This window comes from Pinus tabuliformis, chromosome 9 (genome assembly GCF_031772625.1).
Source record: "Pinus tabuliformis cultivar Carrire ecotype Pingquan chromosome 9, CPIR1, whole genome shotgun sequence".
Classification (NCBI taxonomy): domain Eukaryota; kingdom Viridiplantae; phylum Streptophyta; class Pinopsida; order Pinales; family Pinaceae; genus Pinus; species Pinus tabuliformis.
Window position 1 is genome coordinate 701,865,811 of NC_142307.1, and position 19,332 is coordinate 701,885,142.

General features: G+C 35.7%; 1 protein-coding gene across 1 annotated transcript; it reads right to left on the reverse strand.

The window, feature by feature from the left end:
- Positions 1–7,254: 7,254 nt before the first annotated feature.
- Positions 7,255–7,656, reverse strand: LOC149150600 (zinc finger A20 and AN1 domain-containing stress-associated protein 8-like). Its single transcript, XM_089442868.1, has one exon. It carries the CDS (start codon positions 7,654–7,656, stop codon positions 7,255–7,257), a length of 402 nt encoding a protein of 133 aa, XP_089298994.1.
- Positions 7,657–19,332: the final 11,676 nt, after the last annotated feature.

Here is a 19,332-nt window from a genome sequence, read left to right on the forward strand (position 1 = left end):
TGTAGCATCGATCCCTCTGTGGGACGATGCTACAAATAGTATCACATTAGAGGATGTTATGACCCAACATACATGGATCTCATGAGAGCTACGTAAAATCTATGCTAGTTCACCTACTAGGTGTAGTTTGTCTTTGATGCTAGATAAAATTGATAGGCCGATCAAGACATATTGGAGGGCAGGCCCATAGAGCTGCCTCCTACATTCCATACAAAGGATTAGTAGGCAGGAGGTTAGAGTCCCACATACTTGGGAGGTGGTGAAAGAGGCCACGAAGAACATTGATGTTTGCGAGGAGTTGTTCGACATCCCTCTGGAGCACGTGGCTAGACATCAAGGTCCAATTCCACTTAGATATTTTAAGAATTTTGATGCATCCCATTTTGTTTATGATCGATTAATTGGAGCTTGGGCTAGTTTCCCCACCATGATCAGGTCCCCATTTACTTTGCAAAGAACATATATGCGAAGTTCATGCTACGTATGAGGTTGGATTACACCAACACAAGATCTAAGTTTTATGGATTTAGCTTGGGACCTACCTATGATCGTGACGAGGCTCGTAGGGACCCTGAGCATGTACCACGATCTCTGAGATTGTTGCCACTACCTTCTCAGAGCATGATATTGTTGGTAAATCTACAGGAGTCATCACAATTCGATGCTGATACCAGGAATACCATTGCAGATATCATGCAAACAACATTGGCTAGTGTGCACGTCACATTGCATGGAGAGATGAGCAAGCCACCACCATTTCCTCGTGACCTGCTAGTTCGATTATATAATGATTCATATCTCGCGAGTCTACTTGTTGAACAACTTTTTTCATATGCATGTATGTGTTGTGATGCCATCCATAACACTCGGAGGGTGAAAAACCCATGTGACACAGACCAAGTACATATATATGAAACTTTTGGCTCTTATAATCAAATTATACATAATTATTTAGATGAATTTAGTTCATATTCGATTGTATTTATATTAATAAGTTCATGATAACATGTAGACACAAACAAAACACATGGATGAGCTTATGCGGTCATTTAAGGGGGAAGTTGATTATCCAGACTAACCTCCACTAGTGCATGTTTCCATGGATTCTCCTCCACCTCCACCTCCACCTCATAACACTGATGTGGAGGAGAGTTACTTTTTACAACCACATGGACCAACAATTGAGGTAAAATTTTTCATTCCTAAGATTTCAACATCTTTTTTTTTTAAGTTACATGCATGTTAATTAATTCATATAATAATTATAATTTGTCCTTTCCATTGTGTACACAGGCCCATATGCAAAGTGTTGTCGATGTCACAGTTATGTGGATGCATGAGTGGGATGTTGGGTATAGAGCCATTGACAATGCATGTCCATCGATGCAGGCCCCAATCTTTGAGCCACAGGCAGGGGAACACCAAACCCAGATTCATGTGACCCCCATCCTAGATGACTTGCATTTGTAATCGAGTGAGGTTAGTAGATTCATATATGTGATTAAAATTTCCATATTGTTTATTTTGTACAAATAATGATCTAATTAGTTTGAATTTGAATGTGTTATATTTCAATATCAGATTGTGGATGATTACTTTGCACAGCATAACTCACATAAGAGTTTTGGTGGTACTTAGAGTGGATAATTTGTAGATTTTCAGGCCCATTTCATAGGTTACATTCACATGATACAAAATTTGTATATTTTTATATATGGATAGTTTATGGATATACATGGAACATTATTTCACTTTATGGATGCTTGTTATTTCAATTTATGGATGTTTATGTAACATTTGTAATTTGCATATATTTTTATATGGACAATTTACTAATACATTCATTATTTCAGTTTATGTATCTATTAATTATTTCGGTAGTTTAAAAAAATTTCTATTAACAATAACTTTTATTAAAAAACATAACAATTTTGATTTCTAGTTTCATAAACTAAGAAGATAAGTACAATCTTAAGTTATAATGCAAGCCAATTTGATACTTAAAATGAACTAAAATATATGATAATTGAATTAAAAAACACAAATAAGATTGAAATAAGCTTAAAATTTAGTTTTAAAAAAGGTCTGGTAAACAACAAATAAGTTTTATTAAATTTTATTTCTTTTGAGACCATCTACAATATCTTAATCATAACATGATATTGAAATCATATGTATTGGAATTTGATATATCAAAAAACAATTAATGATATATGTTTCTATAATTTTATATCTAATTAAATATGAACATTCCTAAATTTACTTATTGGCTTGTAGAAAGTGCATTTTAGTGCAATCAATATGTATGTTATTACAATGATTTTAAAAATAAATTATTTGAATTCTAAACTCATCCATATTATAATTTAAAATATATATATATGGAAAAATTTTCAACCCATCAATATACCATTGCATGGCCAACTCTTCTAAGTATATTTCAATCAATTTCTTATCTCAAGGTTCAATTAAAAAACACATATAGGATTGAAATAAATTTTATTTAATTTTAAAAGATGCATTATAAACAACAAATAAGTTTTATTCAATTTTATTTCTTTGAGGTCATTTACAAGAGCTTATAAGTACAATATTACTATGATGCAAGTCACTTTGATACTTAAAATGAACTAAAATATATTATGTATCTATTTAATACTGAGCATGGAAAGAATTACAAATACATTTCATATTGGCTTGTAGAAATCATCTTTTAGTGTAATCAACATGTATATTATTACAATGATTTAAAAACTAAATTATTTGAATTCTAAAATCATCCATATTATAATTTAAAAAATCTATATATGAATTTTTTTACGAACTAGCCATAGACCATTGCATGGTCAACTCTTTTAAGTATATTTCTATCAGTTCCTTATCTCAAGGTTCAATTAAAAAACATAAATAAGATTGAAATAAATTTTATTCAATTTTAAAAGATGACTTGTAAACAAAAAATAAGTTTTATTCAATTTTATTTCTTTTGAGGTCATCTACAAGAGCTTATTCATAACATGATATAAGTACAATCATACTATGATGCAAGTCACTTTGATACTTAAAATGAATAAAATATATCATTTATAAATTTAATACTGAACATGGAAATAACTACAAATATGCTTCATATTGACTTGTAGAAAGTGTCTTTTAGTGCAATCAACATGTATGCTATTACAATTTAATTTTAAAAATAAATTATTTGAATTCTAAAGTCATCCATATTATAATAAAAAATCTATATATGGAAATTTTTGTGACCCACCGATATACCATTGCACTGTCAATGTTTTTAAGTAAATCAATCAATTTTTTATCTCAATGTTCAATTTAAAAACACAATTAGGATTGAAATAAGCTTTATTCAATTTTAAAAGATGTCAAGTGTAAACAACAAATATGTTTTATTCAATATTATTTCTTTTGAGATTATATACGAGAGCTTAGTCATAACATGATATAAGCCAATCGTATTGGAGTTTAATATAAGTCAAGAAACAATTATGATAACATTTCCATAATTTTATATAATATTATCAACTTTCCTAAATTTACTTAGCTATCCAAATATTTTAATCAATTCCTTATGATTGACATAAGTTTTATTCAATTTTAAAAGATGTCAAGATGTGAACCCTCAATCGAGTCATTGACGTGGTTAATAGGGGTCTAGATCAAGTTATCAAGCTCGATCAACTTTGTAAAAATATAGTTTTACAAACTTCAAGGAGATTTTATTTTTAAGAATATGATCCTTATGTGAACCCCATAGATTTAAAATCAAGAAAGATCTAAAATTTAATCCATTAATGATTTAACCAAGTTGATATGATATTATTTTACTTAAAATGGAAATTCAACTAGATCTAGTTCATGAACAACATTAAAAAAAAATTGTTGTTAATAAATGTCATATGTTAGTTTGATATAAAGCATGGAAAGAGTTACACACATGTTTCATATTGGGTTGTAAAAAGTTGAATATATATATATATATATATATATATATATATATATATATATATATATATATATATATATATATATATATCATTGAGTTTTGTAGATAACCTCAAAATAAATAAAATCGAATAAAACTTAGTTGTAGTTTACATCTTGACATCTCTTAAAATTGAATAAAACTTATTTCAATCATAAAGAATTGATTAATTGAGATAGCTAAGTAAATTTATGAAAGTTGATAACATTATATTAATTTATATAAATGTTATCATAATTGTTTCTTGAATTAGAACTATAGAATTTCGTAAATGATTATTGGAGGCTGGAAAACTTATTATGGGCTTGAAAGCAATTGTAAGTCGATAGATCTTTGGGCATGAAGTAAAAATAATTGCGTCTTTGAGACTCTAGATGTGAGGTTTGAGGTTATGTATATCTAGAGAATTGTCGAGGAAGATTGAGTTGATCAAAAAATAATTTATAACTTACAACTTCAAAATTAAAGGAAATACTCCCTACCCACTCCTCTTGATTGAAGCTAGCTGTTCCATCATTGAAATCATATCTATGAATATAAATCTCATGTATAAGAAGAAGCTATACAACATGGAGAGGCTTCCTAAAATTACTTCTAAGTCTAGCCAAAACCCCCACCTCCAACTCAAGCGAGGCTAGAATAAGGATACCAAATCTTTACTACACCATTGATGGGTAAAGAAGATAATTTTGCGATAAAGAGTTAGAGGGGAAAATGATGCTAAGGTATTATAAAGAGGTGATCAACCCCAATCTCAAAAACTAGACTTATCTTTCTATCTGGATTAGTACTAAGAAATTAAATATTGCTAATATAAAAACTAATTCTCATGAGATTTAAAGTGGAATTTTGTGTTGGTCAGTTCCCAAAACAACTTAGAACGAAAGAGTATGTCACCTTGTCTCTTCTCTTATCTCACTATTTCATTATATATTTTAAAATTACATATTTTAGATTCTCCACAATCTTCCTGTCTACTAACAAAACCATGATGGGATCCATAGCCCAATCGCAACAGATTAAGTAACTTTTATTGGTTGAATATAATTTTTGGATATAAGTTTATTAGTCATTTAATTTATGTAGTGACACTAGTAATATACAATTAAAAGAATTTTAAATTAAAAAATAACAGTTATGTTTATTTTATATCCATCTAACTTTATATATATATATATATATATATATATATATATATATATATATATATATATATATTTATAGTTTTTTAAAAAATCATAATAATAGCCTGCCCTCCCCCTTTGCTCCCCCTCTCCCCTATATATCCTTCGCATCGCTTCCTTCTGACATTTCCCTTTCTTTCCCCGTATCACTTCCCTCCTATGTTCACGCCTACCCACCTCACCCTGCCACTTGGGCCTTACAACGTATCTCCTTGCATTCCCTGGCTTGTTCAGGAGCCTCATGCAGGCGTGTCCTATGATTTCACCCACAACATGTATGTTATCATCACCCAAGTACTATCTTTATCAATAACAAATATCTCTCGGTATGTTTTTAGTTCCTTCACCCTGGTTATTTGTGCAGGATAAGGGGAAGAGAGGAGCAACATTTATTTCCTAAACATAGATTGATCTTGAACACTCGTGGGAGGAAACTCAAAAGGAGAATGGTAGACAATGATCAATGCTGGGAAATTAAGGTGGAAGGCTGGGAATTAATGGAAGATCATCGAGATCATAACCCCATCAATTTCCTCACCAAGTACTGCAACATCTCGCGACACAATGATTGCTATATAAGGAATAACGGTCGGAGAAGTTTCCATGGGTTAATTCTCCTTCCTACTCAGGTGGTCTATGCACAGGCCTTGAGGCTGAAGCTAAGGTCGTTGAGTGTTTGTAGTGGGCACTGGGTTGCTGGAAAGAATCCCAAGGACCCCGGTGAGTCAAAAAGTTTGGGTGGGAAATTGCAAGGGTTGGCAGGTAAGTGTTTTGGTTGGTCTAAGGGGTAGTGTAGTGTTGGGAATTGTTATTCTGTTGAAATGGAAGTGGATTTTGGTTCAGACCCACAGGAAAGGCTTGGAAGCCGACCTGCAGAGGGAGGATCATCGAAATTAGGCAGTTTTTGATACTACAGTTGTTGTGAAACTTCTCAAGCTTCTTAACTGGGAGGGAGTCCAAGTCTAGGACCCTAGAGTAGTGATTCTAGGTCTAGGACCCTAGAGTGTAATTAACATGTAGGGTGGAGTTGTTAGGGCTAGTAATGTTATTCCACTGAATTGGGAAGTCTGGTTGATCTCAATCGACTCTGAGTCTACAACTGGTGAGAAGACTTCTATTCTTCTAGTCTCTGAGGGGGTCTAGGATATAGCATTGCGGGGCATAGCTAGCCTGTGAGGTGGATTAGTGGGTCAAGGATATCTCATACTTGAATGGGGGGAACATAAGGAATTGCAACATTCTGGGATGTCAGAAGATGGATCCGAGGGGCCAAAGTGTAGATGAAAATCCTTGGTCAAGCTCTTTGCGTAATCAGAGGCCAGGGTCAGGACAACAACATGCTAGAAGTCTTCGGTTAAAAGGAGAAATCAACCAATCTACACCACTTGCAAGCAGGAGCAACTAAAACTCACGATAGCAGAGAGTAGCAAGAACAACAAGGACTCCACTAAACAAGACCTATAAAAGAATCCCAAAGTAATCTCCATCAATCTAGACCTGAACAATCCAACGCCTCTAGTCTTTTATACTTTTAGTCTTTTATGTTCTCTCTTTGTTTTCAAATGACAAAATGCAAATGTAAATTTTTGTTGCTTCAATTTTGTAGAATTTACGGTTATAAGAGATTGTGAATGAGAATTTTGGTATGCACTACAGAGAAGACTTGTATAGTGAGTATGCAAACCAAATATGATATCACCTACACTTAAAATGCAAGAAATCACTATATAAAATCTTAGTTTTGTTTGCGAATGAACGTACCATATTTAAATAAAAAATCTACTCATTCTTTATCTTGAAATTATTTAATTTGAAATATAAATAATTAATAATTTTAATAGGTTATTTTAAATAATTATAAAAACACACATTTATAAAACATTTTTATTAAATAAGTGATAATAGTATGAGAATTCATGGACATCTATTTAGTTTTTTGCGCTAAGCAAACTTACACATAACAACTTGTATGCACATAGCTTAGTTTTTTGATGTTTAATTATATTTCGTACAATATTTTTAAGATCACTTTTATTGAAATATGTTTACTCACTTTACAGTCAGCTTTTATTTTAATTCCGGTATCTGGTCAATTTTGCTGGCTTTAACGAGCGGATTGGCCTTCGCCAGGGCCTCGCGTCCACGTGTCTTGTAATCGAACGAGCATCCATGTTCTTCCGGAAGTCGGTGGACACCGCAATAAGTATTCCCGCAACGACACTTAAAACCTGTTAATCCAACGCGTTTCCTGCAATTAAAGCATCGCGTAGGTTTAGCCTGCCCAACATCAGCCTGACCACCAGCCGCCTCTATATTCGTGGCCTGCTCGTCTATGGCGAGCGGGGGAGTGGCGGTTACTTTCAGTTTGAGAAGATGGTCTTTGTAACACTTTGAGCACATATTCGCCGTTGCCGAGTTTCCAAAAAATCCACACCCTTTAACGCACATCTGAACACCTTCAGAATCCATTTTTTTACACAATTCTTTAACAAACTCTCTCTCTCTCTATTACGGGGTCTGCACACGCACTACTTCCACGGAAAATTAATATTCAATTGCTGAGGTAAAGAATGCGAATAACCTCTGCGCAATCAATGCCTATATATATATATCCAGCTAACGCGACGGATCAATGAAACAAGCATGACCTAATTCAACGAACCGACTTTTTAGAAAAAGCAAGTGACATCTTCTTAACAACAACTTGTTTAAATTTAATAAAATTTTCAGTAAAATTAATACCTTATGTTGTATACCTACAAGCTAAGTTGTTTGTTTGTTATAGATATTTATATATTTAATTTTTTTCAGAAGAAAAAATAGTAATTTTATTGAATTAAGGAATAAAATTAGATTTTATAGATGCTTAAAGGTATTTTTTCTAGTTACCCTTTCATGAAATGTATATAAATAAAAACAAAAAAAACATATAAATTACAAAAAATTTTAGGGCATTAAGTGTAATCGAAATCATTTATTTTCCTCGTGGGAGTGGCTATTACAATAGTTAGATCTTTTCCTTCTAATTTTGTTTGTACTTCTTTATTTGAGTCAGAACTCTCAAATGCATGTGTTCTCTTTGTGACTACTCCTTGGCTATTGCCCACTTTCTCCTGTTGTTTCCCTGAAGCTTGCAAAACGTCTATGTCCTTGGTGTTGTCTACATGTCTTGTAGCATCATTCTATTTTTCTTCACCCTTCCCCACTTGTAAGCCTTGTCAATTATGTCCTTCTAGTTGTTGATGATACTCATCCAATTCCTCATCTTCGTCATCTGAAGGACAATATGGATATTGCCCTCCCTTTGGATTTTGCTATCTTTTCTTAGTCTTTTTCTTTCCTTGGGGGTAGGTATTCTGCAAATTCCCTATCTGATTATAGATCTGACACCAGAAGACAATATTTTCCAAATCTAACATTTGAGTTCACTTGAAATCTCAATGCATCAAGTGGATGTAGTCTGGATGACCTTTATTAAGATCTATCTCAACACAGATCCTAGGAAAAGTGAAGATTACTTTTTCCATTTTATTGTTATTCGTTTTGAAATATTTCCCCAGCTTCTTTCCAACGCCTTCGAAAACTTGATGATGCCAAAATGGGAGGGGCAGATTGTAGATCCTCACCCACACCAACATCTTCATGACCACCATTGATGTAGCATTAAAGGTTGGAAACCATGGAGTTGTGAATAGTCCCGCACTTCCCGAAAACAAAGGACTCTCATTTATGACAAAATCGGTTCCTCTTGATTATCAAACTAAACCACAAAAAGTACCTTTTCACAAAGATAAAGGTCATAGTTGTTTGTCCAATTTGTGTAGACCCATTGGTGTAAATGTGTAGCCTTGGGCCGCAAACCATTAAATCTACAAATTAGAGCTCTAGTCCATAGTAAAATATTTTAATGCTCAAAAGGAAAAAGTAATTAAAGATAAAAATATTAATAATAAACTATTCAAAAATACAATTAAAGCAATGAAAAATTATGCATGGTCTATATAGAGAGAGATGGAAAACCATTATAGATCTATTTCAATCACAAATTTATCAAGCATTACAAGGGATTAAATCTCTTCACGTGTAAATCGTTTTTTAATATTTGCATTCTAAAAAGGGGTTTGCATATAAAGTGTTTGATCCCTCTCAGCTCTTGGTAGATGAGTGATTAAGATAGATCTTGTACACCAAGCTCATTGAATATCTCTACTCATATAGCCCAAACATGTAGCCACACATGAGAATTCAAGTTCGAATTGTTACACACAAAACTTAATATTTTAATAGATATACTATTCCAAAGAATTTAGAATTCAAAATAAAATAGTGTTGATAACAAAAAAAATCATTAAAATATAATGAATTGTTATAATTTTTGGATGTGAAATTTATATTAACAAAATCAAATTTATAATTATATATGAATATAATATTTATTTTTTATTGGAAAAAATAATATGAATTTTGTATTATATATTTATAGATAATGATTTGTCACTTATCTCTAAATTTTAAATATTCAATAAACTAGTTAAATAAGAGAGATTTTTTAGGCAATTATAAATCGAGTAGACACAAAACTATCTCCAAAGTAAACTAAGAGAGATCTTCTACACAACTATAAATCAAAGAAAGCATAGTAGACATTGTGTCACAAGAAAATATTTCAATGATCCATTATTCAAAATTTCTTTACAATTTATAAGGAAAATAGAAACTTGCTCTAAAATTAGGAAAAATTTAACTAATTCTAGAACAATGAGTTTTAACCTTTGCTCTAAACTAAGCAACTTTAGCTTTAACCTCCTAAGAATCAAATCATTTCTCAACTATTCATAACACTCCCCTTTAATAAAAAAATGGAATTTCTAAAACGCACAAATTATTTCTACATATTTCAAACATAATATAGATAAATATGTTGATCACATATTCATCTATATTCAATATGCTAATTTACTTTATTTTGATTGTATATTATTTTACAAAATGATATTGTGTTTTAATATGTTTTGATCTCGCAGGATATATGAGATTATTTACCAAATTAGTGGAACTTTGGTTATCACACTTGATAGATTTATGTACTTGTTAATTTTCTCCAACATCTTCAAAGATTCCCTTGAGTCATAAAACCTCACAAGTAGCACTGCACAATGCTTTGTACTCAAGTTTTGTGGATGAGAGTGAAATAGTTGGTTTCTTTTTACTACATGAAATAGCTCTAGATGCTATATTGAATGCATATCCAAAAGTGGACTTCTTGTCATTTGGATTTTCAGCCCCAATTAGAATCAATATAACCTATCAACTCAAAATTACAATCATCAATATATTGAACAATACCAATATTCATAGTTCCTTTCAAGCACTCTGACTGAACATACAATATTTGACCTAGTTGTAGTGAGATCATTCAAACATCTTATCAATTTTCGATACAAAGTACCATCCACCTCTTTTGTTCCATCATCATTACTAAGCTACACATTTTGTTATAATGGAGTAGGAATTTCCTTACATTCATCCATATTAAATTTATTGAGTAATCCTTTATATATTTACCTTGTCTGATTAAGGTCTTAACATTGTCTCTCCATACCTCCAGACCTAAACAATAGTGCAATTATCCAAGATCATTCATATCAAATACCTATGACAACTGTATTTTAATATCTTCAATCAAGTTAGTGGCATTCCATGTTATAATTAGGTCATCAACATATAAAGAGATTAAAGAAGCATCTCCATTCTCATCTGAATTGATATACAAATTAGGATCACTTTTATTTTTTATAAGCTCTGATTGGAAGAAGAAGGTGTCTATTTTCACATACTATGTTCTGGGTGTTTGTATAAGTCCATGTAAATCTTACTTCAACTTGTAGACAAGGTGGCCTTTGATTTCACATCTAATTGATGTAGCACCCAATTGTATTATGTGGCCAATGCTATCACTATTCTAATTGTGTTCATCTTTGCTACTAAATCAAAAGTGTCCTCACAATCCATACATTCTTTCTATGAATAAAAATTTGTAACCAACTTTTTTCTGATATTTGTTTACGCTACCATCAACATTAAGTTTTAACTTTTACAACCACATTGATACTAAAGGAACTTATTCTTATTAAGTTTCATTTTTTTAATAGAATTATACTCTTATTTCATGGCATCCATCTATTCTTTATGATATTTAGCTTGCTTAAAATTTAAGGGTTTCATAACTTGAGTCATTAAAACATGGTCCTTATATATTACAAGTGTCTAAGTTTTTCATTTGACCTCCTTGGTGCCACATTGCTTTGGAGAGTTTCTTCATCTCGCCTTTTGGTTTGTGAAGTATCTTCTTCTCTTCTTGGCATATTTTTTGTATTTAAGATGTCCATGCTCCTTGAATCTTCAACTTGCATCTTTTCATTCTTCTTCTCACCATTTTCTTTAGGTAGATGCCATACATCATAACCACTCTCTTTTCTCCTTTCATCTACATATTTATGAAATAAAACTTCTCTAATTGAAAACATTTTATGAGTGATGGGATCAAACATTGTATAAATTTTATGATCTATATAATGGCCAAAAAAAATACAGTTGATTCCTTTGGCATCAAAATTCCTTTTTGTTCATTGGGAATTTATGAAAATGTCGTGCTTCCAAAAATGATAAAATGTCTAACTTCTAGTTCAATCCATAAAAAATTTCAAAACGTGTTTTATGCTCTAAATATATGGTAGGAATTATATTTTGAGATATACATTAGTATTAATAGCTTCAACCAATAAACCATTAAAAATTCATTTTCCTTCTATCATTCTTCGAGCACATTAAACCAATATTCTATTCATCCTTTTAGCGGCTCTAATTTGTTAAGATGTATATATGGCACTGTGTATTGCTACAAAATTCCATTTATTTTGCAATACTTAATGAAGTATTTTGATGTGTACTCTCCCCCCTTGATTTGATATGGAAATTTTGCTATACCTACCTATTCATTTTTAAACCATATTCTTGAATTCTTTAAAGTAATCAAATAAATCACTTTTTCTTGCTGATAAAATACTCCCAACTATATCTATATTTATCATCGATAAAGATAAGAAAATAATATGGTACTCCAAGAGACCTTGTTTGCATAGGACCACATACATCAATGTGCACTAGTTCCAAAATTTCGTGTTTTCTTATATCTATACATATAGAAAATTCTTCCCTATGTTATTTACCGAGTGCACATCCTTCACATTTAATATTTCGATACTTAATATTTGAAAAAACTTTCACCATTTCTTTCTTCTGAAGTTACATAATATCATAATGATTCAAGTTTCATTACCTTTAATTCCATAACTCTTCATTTGATATGATTGTGGATGTCAATGCTAGATGACATTTACTTGTTACATCAAGCTTGTATGGTCATCCAAATCTTACTCCTATGGCTACAACTTTATAGTGATATTACATATCATTTACAACACATTTTGATTTCATAAATTCAATATTTAAATCCTATTCTAATATAATGGAGACTAAAATCAAATTCTTCTTTATACCTAGTACATAAAATTTTGGATTTATTTCTCTTTTTCATTATGAAAAGTCACAAATATATCTCTATGTTAGGCCCCTATAATGCTAGTGTAACCCCTTATTGTTATTAGTACAACCCCCTTATTATATTGTTATGCCCATGCAGTCCCCATATTGTTATTATTGTGCCCTTACATTATTATTATTATGTTGGCTCTGATTATATTATGACCCCTTAGACTCCTATATATAGAAAGGAGGACTTGTCATTTGTATTATCCAAGAATTATTCATTTGTGTAATGTAAAAGAGGTTTCCCCCTCGAAGGGGCTTATTTCTAAGGCATTCATCTATCTTTTCTATCTTTTTGTGAGCTGGTTTCATAACATTTGGTATCAGAGCTTCGAATTCTAGGATTTGGCTACTCCAGACAGGTCATTGTGTAATTTTCGCTATAACATATTTTCTGCAACATTTCAGAAGCGAAAAAAAAAATCCATTTGAGATGAATTTGCGCTAAACCTCAGATCTGAATTTCAGAGTTTGTCTTGCTATAGTTTCGGAGATATGATCTGAGGAAGTTAGGGTTTTTGCAAGCTCTAGAATTTCAACTAAAATAGGTCATTATGGGATTTTCGCTATAACTCTTTCACTATAAAGTTTCAGAAGCTAAAACAAAAACCCACTTGATAAGAAATCAGTTTGAACCTCGGCTCTGAATTTTAAATCCTATCTCGCTATAGTTTTGGAGATATGGTCTAAGGAAGTTAGAGTTTTTGCAGACCCCCAAATTACATTCCAAACAGGTCACCTTGGGAAAATCGTCATAAATGTCTCTCTGAGCATCAAATTGAAATTTTGTAAGAAGTTACAGAAAGAAGACGGACTTTATTTTCTTGTGTATATTTTTCAGATCCAAAGGTTAAAAAAGTGACACGTGGCACTTCATACAAGTTCTCTCTTCTGAAAAGGTATATAATCAGGTCATCTTGGGAGATTGTGCATAACTCTTTCTTGGAGAATCCAATTTTTATTAGACTAGTGCCATTGGAAAGAGGACATAGAGGGCTACTGTAGATCACAATTTCAGAATTGGAAGAGCCACAATTACAGAGTTATAGTCGTTTCAAGATCGAGCTCCTAAAAACAAGAAAAGGTGATATGAGGAGGTTTGATGGCAATGATACGATAAATTGGATACTGCAGATGAAGCAATATTTTGATCTACATGAGGTGCGACTGTTACAAAAGGTACATATTGCGTCTTCATATTTAGAACCAGATCAATTTTTATGGTATAAAGGGCTTTATTCTCATAAACCACTTGTTACGTGGTCAATTTTCACGAAGGAAATGATAGCACATTATGAGGATACAAAGAGAAACACCTTCTTTAGCCAATTGATAAATCTCAAACAAAAGTTTTCACTGGAAGAGCACATTGAGGACTTTAAAAAATTGAATATAAGGGAAAATGGTATTCCGGAGAAGCAAAGGATTGATGTCTTCATAGATACTTTAAAGGATAATATTCAACATCATGTTCGTCTTTGGGAACCTGATTCAATGGAGAAGGCATGCAAGTGTGCAAGAAAAATTGAAATTGAAATTATGGAAACAAGGAATCCCACCACTCACAACTATAATTATGGAAGTGTTTCTTCCCCTAGCTTTCCACAACCTACAAGGTTTACACCACAACAATTGGAAGAAAAAAGAGAAAAAGGGCTTTGTTACAATTTTCATAGCAAATGCACTGAATGTCATAAGTGTGCTGAGAAGAAATTATTTTACATAGAGTATGAAGAGGAGGAAGAAAAGGATCAATAAACATCAAAATAAGAGGATGTACGTCAGGACCCTGTTGGAAATAATACTGAGAGGGGGGGGGGGTGAATAAGTATTTTTTTTGTAAGGTTAGGCAATCTTCATTCCAGATGACAAAACAAAATTACAGCATACTAAAGTTCAGGTGGCGGGTCTGCCCGTAGGAAACCAGACCGCCACCTTTCGACCTTGAAACCTGACCAAAATTTGAAAATGTTTTGCTCCTTTTTTCTATCATAACCATGTTTTTGTCTATTACTGACTAAGCTAACGACATGAGCACAGCTTAACAACCAGACACAGTTCTATGTTATCAACATTCAAAACAAAAGAAAAGACTCAGCTCAGCTAATCTTCGTCCGACGAGTTGACCGGGGCAAGCGTTGAGGCGTTGGTACTAGGCTTCAGCTGCTTCTGCTCCATGGCCGATTTTAGGTCCAGCAACATTTGTTCCATGTTCGTCAGCAGCAGATGGTTTCTTGCGGCCTGGACTTGGATGGCCGCGATCTCTTTTAGGAGAGTATTCTTGATATTATCCGCTTCTTTCGCCAGCTGGCTTTTGAGGTGCTCCTCCGCCTGCTTGCATTCCTCATCTTCCTCTTCACGAATGGCCTGGTTCACCTCCATAGCCCAGCCAACCACATGTTTCATGATCCAGTAGTGTTGAAGCATTTTATTGAACAAGGAGTTTCTGCCTCTTATGGTTCCTGGGTCCGGGATCAGATCCTCCCAGTCTTCGCGAGGGATTTCTTTGTTATCACTGATTTCCCGCAGCTCTCTCTCCCACCCATTGATTTGGGTGTGGATCTCCAGAGCAATCCCGGCCATGTACACATTTATCGTGTGCATGGTCTTTTCAGAGTCGGGCTTCCTGCTCCTTTTTCTCGGGTGGCGACTGGTGCCTTCTTCCCGGTTCTTTGCAGCATTAGCCTTCCTTGGTGCCATCGTGCCACGGACCTGGGACTTTGAAATTGTATGAGATTTTCTACCTATCACAATAGAAAACCACAAGTCAGTGCTATTGATATGAAACGCTATCATAATCCACTCGCTTGCCATGCCGGCTTCAACGTGGCTGGTAGTCTGCACCCTCAGAACAACACTCCCAGCGAAGCGGCTTAGGATCCGCCTCCCTTTCTTAGTAGCAGCAAACCGAGCCATCTGGTGAGGAAAGCTTCCACAATGAGTGCCACGGAAGAAATCCGGGGAGCAGGTATGGTCAAGGCTGCGGAACCCAGCATGAAGCATGACGAGACCCAACAAAGCCCCCCTTGCCTCCCATCTCTCTGAATAGGAACCAGAACTATCACCATGCAAGGCCTCCCCTGCTCTGGAGGGAAAGAGGAGATTCGACCGAGTGCTGGGACAGCCACTAGCAGTTCTATGACTGATATTCTGCTCACTGAAGCGGAGCATTTCTGGTCGAACAAGGATAACGTAATTTCTAGCTAACATAATTCCTGGAGGGCAGGGATGATAGAAAACATACCACCTTTTCTTGCCGGAGCCGGGGAAGGGGCCTGGTCGCAGGATCACGCTGTCACCTTTCCGCCTTTTTTCATGGTTCTTACCAAACTATATGAGCATTCCCTCTGCCTTCTCAGGCATATGGTTGTTATCTACCTGTTGTCCAACCAACCGAGCCTCCACTTGGCCATTTAATTTTCTGACTAACCGCCCAATATCCCTATCTCAGGATGGGGCGTGACTTGACTGACCTGCTTTATGCGTCATTACTCCAATATTCTCCCAGCTGCTCCTGCCGTAACCTTTCTGTAATCCTTGTGCCACGTGTCGTCCTCCCTTTGTCAATTGTCCCGAGTTTCCAAGCTGACTCTAGATCCTTCCTTGATTATGTTTCGTGTCTCGCTTCTTCTCCGTCCGCTCGACCTGTCCGACCTTGCCCCTTCATTTGCTCGATTCTATCATTCCTATAACTGTTGTCCTTTCCCACGGATGTGCTGTCTGTTCCCATGCGCTGTGATCTTTCCCCTCTGTTGCTGCGTGCCGCCTGATCCTGGCATTCGCCTCGGGCCTGCCTTTACCACCCTTATCAACGTGAAGCAATTGATGGAGGTAGGTTCGCTCTTCCGGGAGCAGTTGAGACAGGCCTTCACAGTCAATCTCTTTGCCTCGATTCCTATTGCCCCAGTTCACGAGCCAGTCCGCTGGTTTGTTTCCAGAATGTCTAATGTGAGACGGGATTAGGTAGTCAATTCTGGCAGGAGCTTCCCGATTTCTCCTACAAGCCAAGCCGTTCTCCAACTCTTGCTGATTTTGTCCGCTGGTTGTTGCTGCTGTAGTTTCCTGACCATGTCTACCACCAACTTCGAGTCTCCCTCAATTTGGAGTCTCTTGAAATTAGCCTGTAGAGCAATTTCCAGGCCTTGTTTCAAGGCATGCAATTCGGCTTTGTTATTTGAGGCTTCCTCGCAGTCCATCGTGAAGGTGAGCAGAGTTTTGCTCCTAGCGTCTCTGAAGACTCCCCCAATGCCAGCCTCTCCCAGGTTATGTTTAGCAGCACCATCAAAATTAAGCTTAATGAATCCATGCGGGTGATGGCGATATTGGTTGCTTTCAGTCACTTTCCCGATCTGGTATTTTCTTTTGACTCCTCCATTTTACATACTCTGGTTTTCCTCGAGTCTTTTCAAGATTGCCTCCTCCATTTGCGACGCCTGCCAGTCTTCGTCCTTCCAGCTTTCCGTTAGGATCGTTTCGCGTATGTTCTTGGTGGTTTGTTCCCATATGACTGTTGGGGTTCTGAGTTCCACTTTGAAGCCCCGTTCCTTGCTTTCCAGATGTTCCAGAGCAGGAACCCGGCAGAAAGGAGCCATGCACGGTTGACCACCAAATTTTGGTAAGGTTTTCTCGGCCAATTTGCTATGGTGTTTACAATATTCCAATGATTTCTGTGGCATCGTTCAAACAATCTGAAGTGGTTGTCCCACAGGGAATTGCTGAATGAGCGTCAGTTCATCAAATGTTCCATGGTATCCTCTTGGGAATTACAGAGTACGCAGCGGGATGGACCATGGCACCTCTTCCTCTACATCTAGTCCTAGGTAAGTGCTCTGCCATGGAGTAAAGTCCAAACAAAGAATGTAACTTTTGGCTAGTGGTTTATTTTCCATAGATTTTTCCATTGTTTGGTTTCCGACTATTGATTTTGATTGACTTTTTGGTAATAGGCTTCTACTATTGAGAAATTTCCTTGAATTCGTTTACCCCATCTAAGAATGTCAGACCCTATTTTCCTTGCTACTTTACGAGATGCCATCTATGTGTAGTGCTCGTTCCATTAGTTAGTTTCTGGGGCCCCTTCCCAATCCTCTTTCTATTTCCAATTATGCCAATATCCTTCGTCATCTGATTTCCAGAAATTGTCGATGGTTGTTGCCTTAGCATGGGACGTGAAAGCGTGGATGTCATGGAGGTTTTCCTTATGGATGAGTCTTCCGCGTTGTTGCCATGATTCCTCCCAAAATCTAGCCTTGTCCCCTACTCGTATTTCCAAAAAACTGTGGTTCCTTATCAAGTCTTTGTTGCCCCTCACCAGGTTCCAGATTGTTGAACCTCTAATCTCCGTCTCACTTCTCAATCTTCCTTTGGGTTCCCCTGCCGCATCGTATTTTCTTTCCCATATCACCTTCCACAAGTTAGGGCTACCCTGAGTCCACCTCCACCAGAGCTTTGCACCCATGACTTGGTTGAGGACGAAGGGGTCTCGAAGCCCTAAACCGCCATCTTTGGGAGCTGACTTAACCACTTCCATGAAATTAAGGCCCACTTTCTGGACTTGTTGGTGCCCTACCAGAGGAATTTCTTGAACATAGCGACCATATTTTGGCTTGCTGTCTTTGGGATGGCTTGGCATGAGATCTGGTAAATTGGCTTAGCTGCAGGACGGCTTTCAGAAGAATTAGCCGGCTTGGGGCATTCAGCGAGCGGACGGTCCAGTTTTCCATCTTGTTTCGGATTTTTTTGAATAGAAGTTCCTAGTTGGTCGTCCTGTATTGATGCTCATGCAACAAGGTATTTTGATAAATTTGTTGAATAATAGGAATCTTTCAGCGGGGTGTTGCGACCATAAAATTGCTACAGAATTGAAGCTGGTATATCATCCATCGCAGATTTGGTGGCCCTTCAGTTGATCTCTGGTGACTTTAGCCTTGACCAACCGACCCAGGCCCTTTGCCATTCTTCGAAATTAGGGCCAGGAAATTGGCATTCAAGCCCTGGAGCATGCGCTTTGAACACCTGGATTCCTCCACTATGTCTAGCAGGTCATTCCCCATGAAACTACAAGTCGCTTGGTAAAACTCAATGGTGAAGCCATCAGAACTCGGGGCTTTATCTTTCGGCATTTTGTTAACTACCTCTTCAAGTTCTTCCTTGGTGATTACCCTGAGCAGAGCCAGATTTTGATCCCTGGAAACTTTCTTAGGGATATGTTGGAAAACCTTGTCTATGTCCTCAGATCTGTTGGCATTTGGTTTAGTGAGAATGCCTTTGAAGTGTTCCACCAAGAGTTGTTCTATTTCTGTCTACTGCGTCACTCTGTTTCCCTGATTGTCTTTCAGGGAGAAGATTTTGTTGTTCTGGCGATGACTCAGCATTGCTCTATGGAAGAATTTGGATTTTTTCCCCCTCCTTTAGCCATTGGACCCGAGATTTCTGCTTCCACAGAATTTCCTCTTGCGTTCGCCTTTCTTCCATTTGAGTGATTACCCTGCCTTCCTCCTCAGTCAGCTCTTCGCTTCGACCTCCCAAGATGATTTG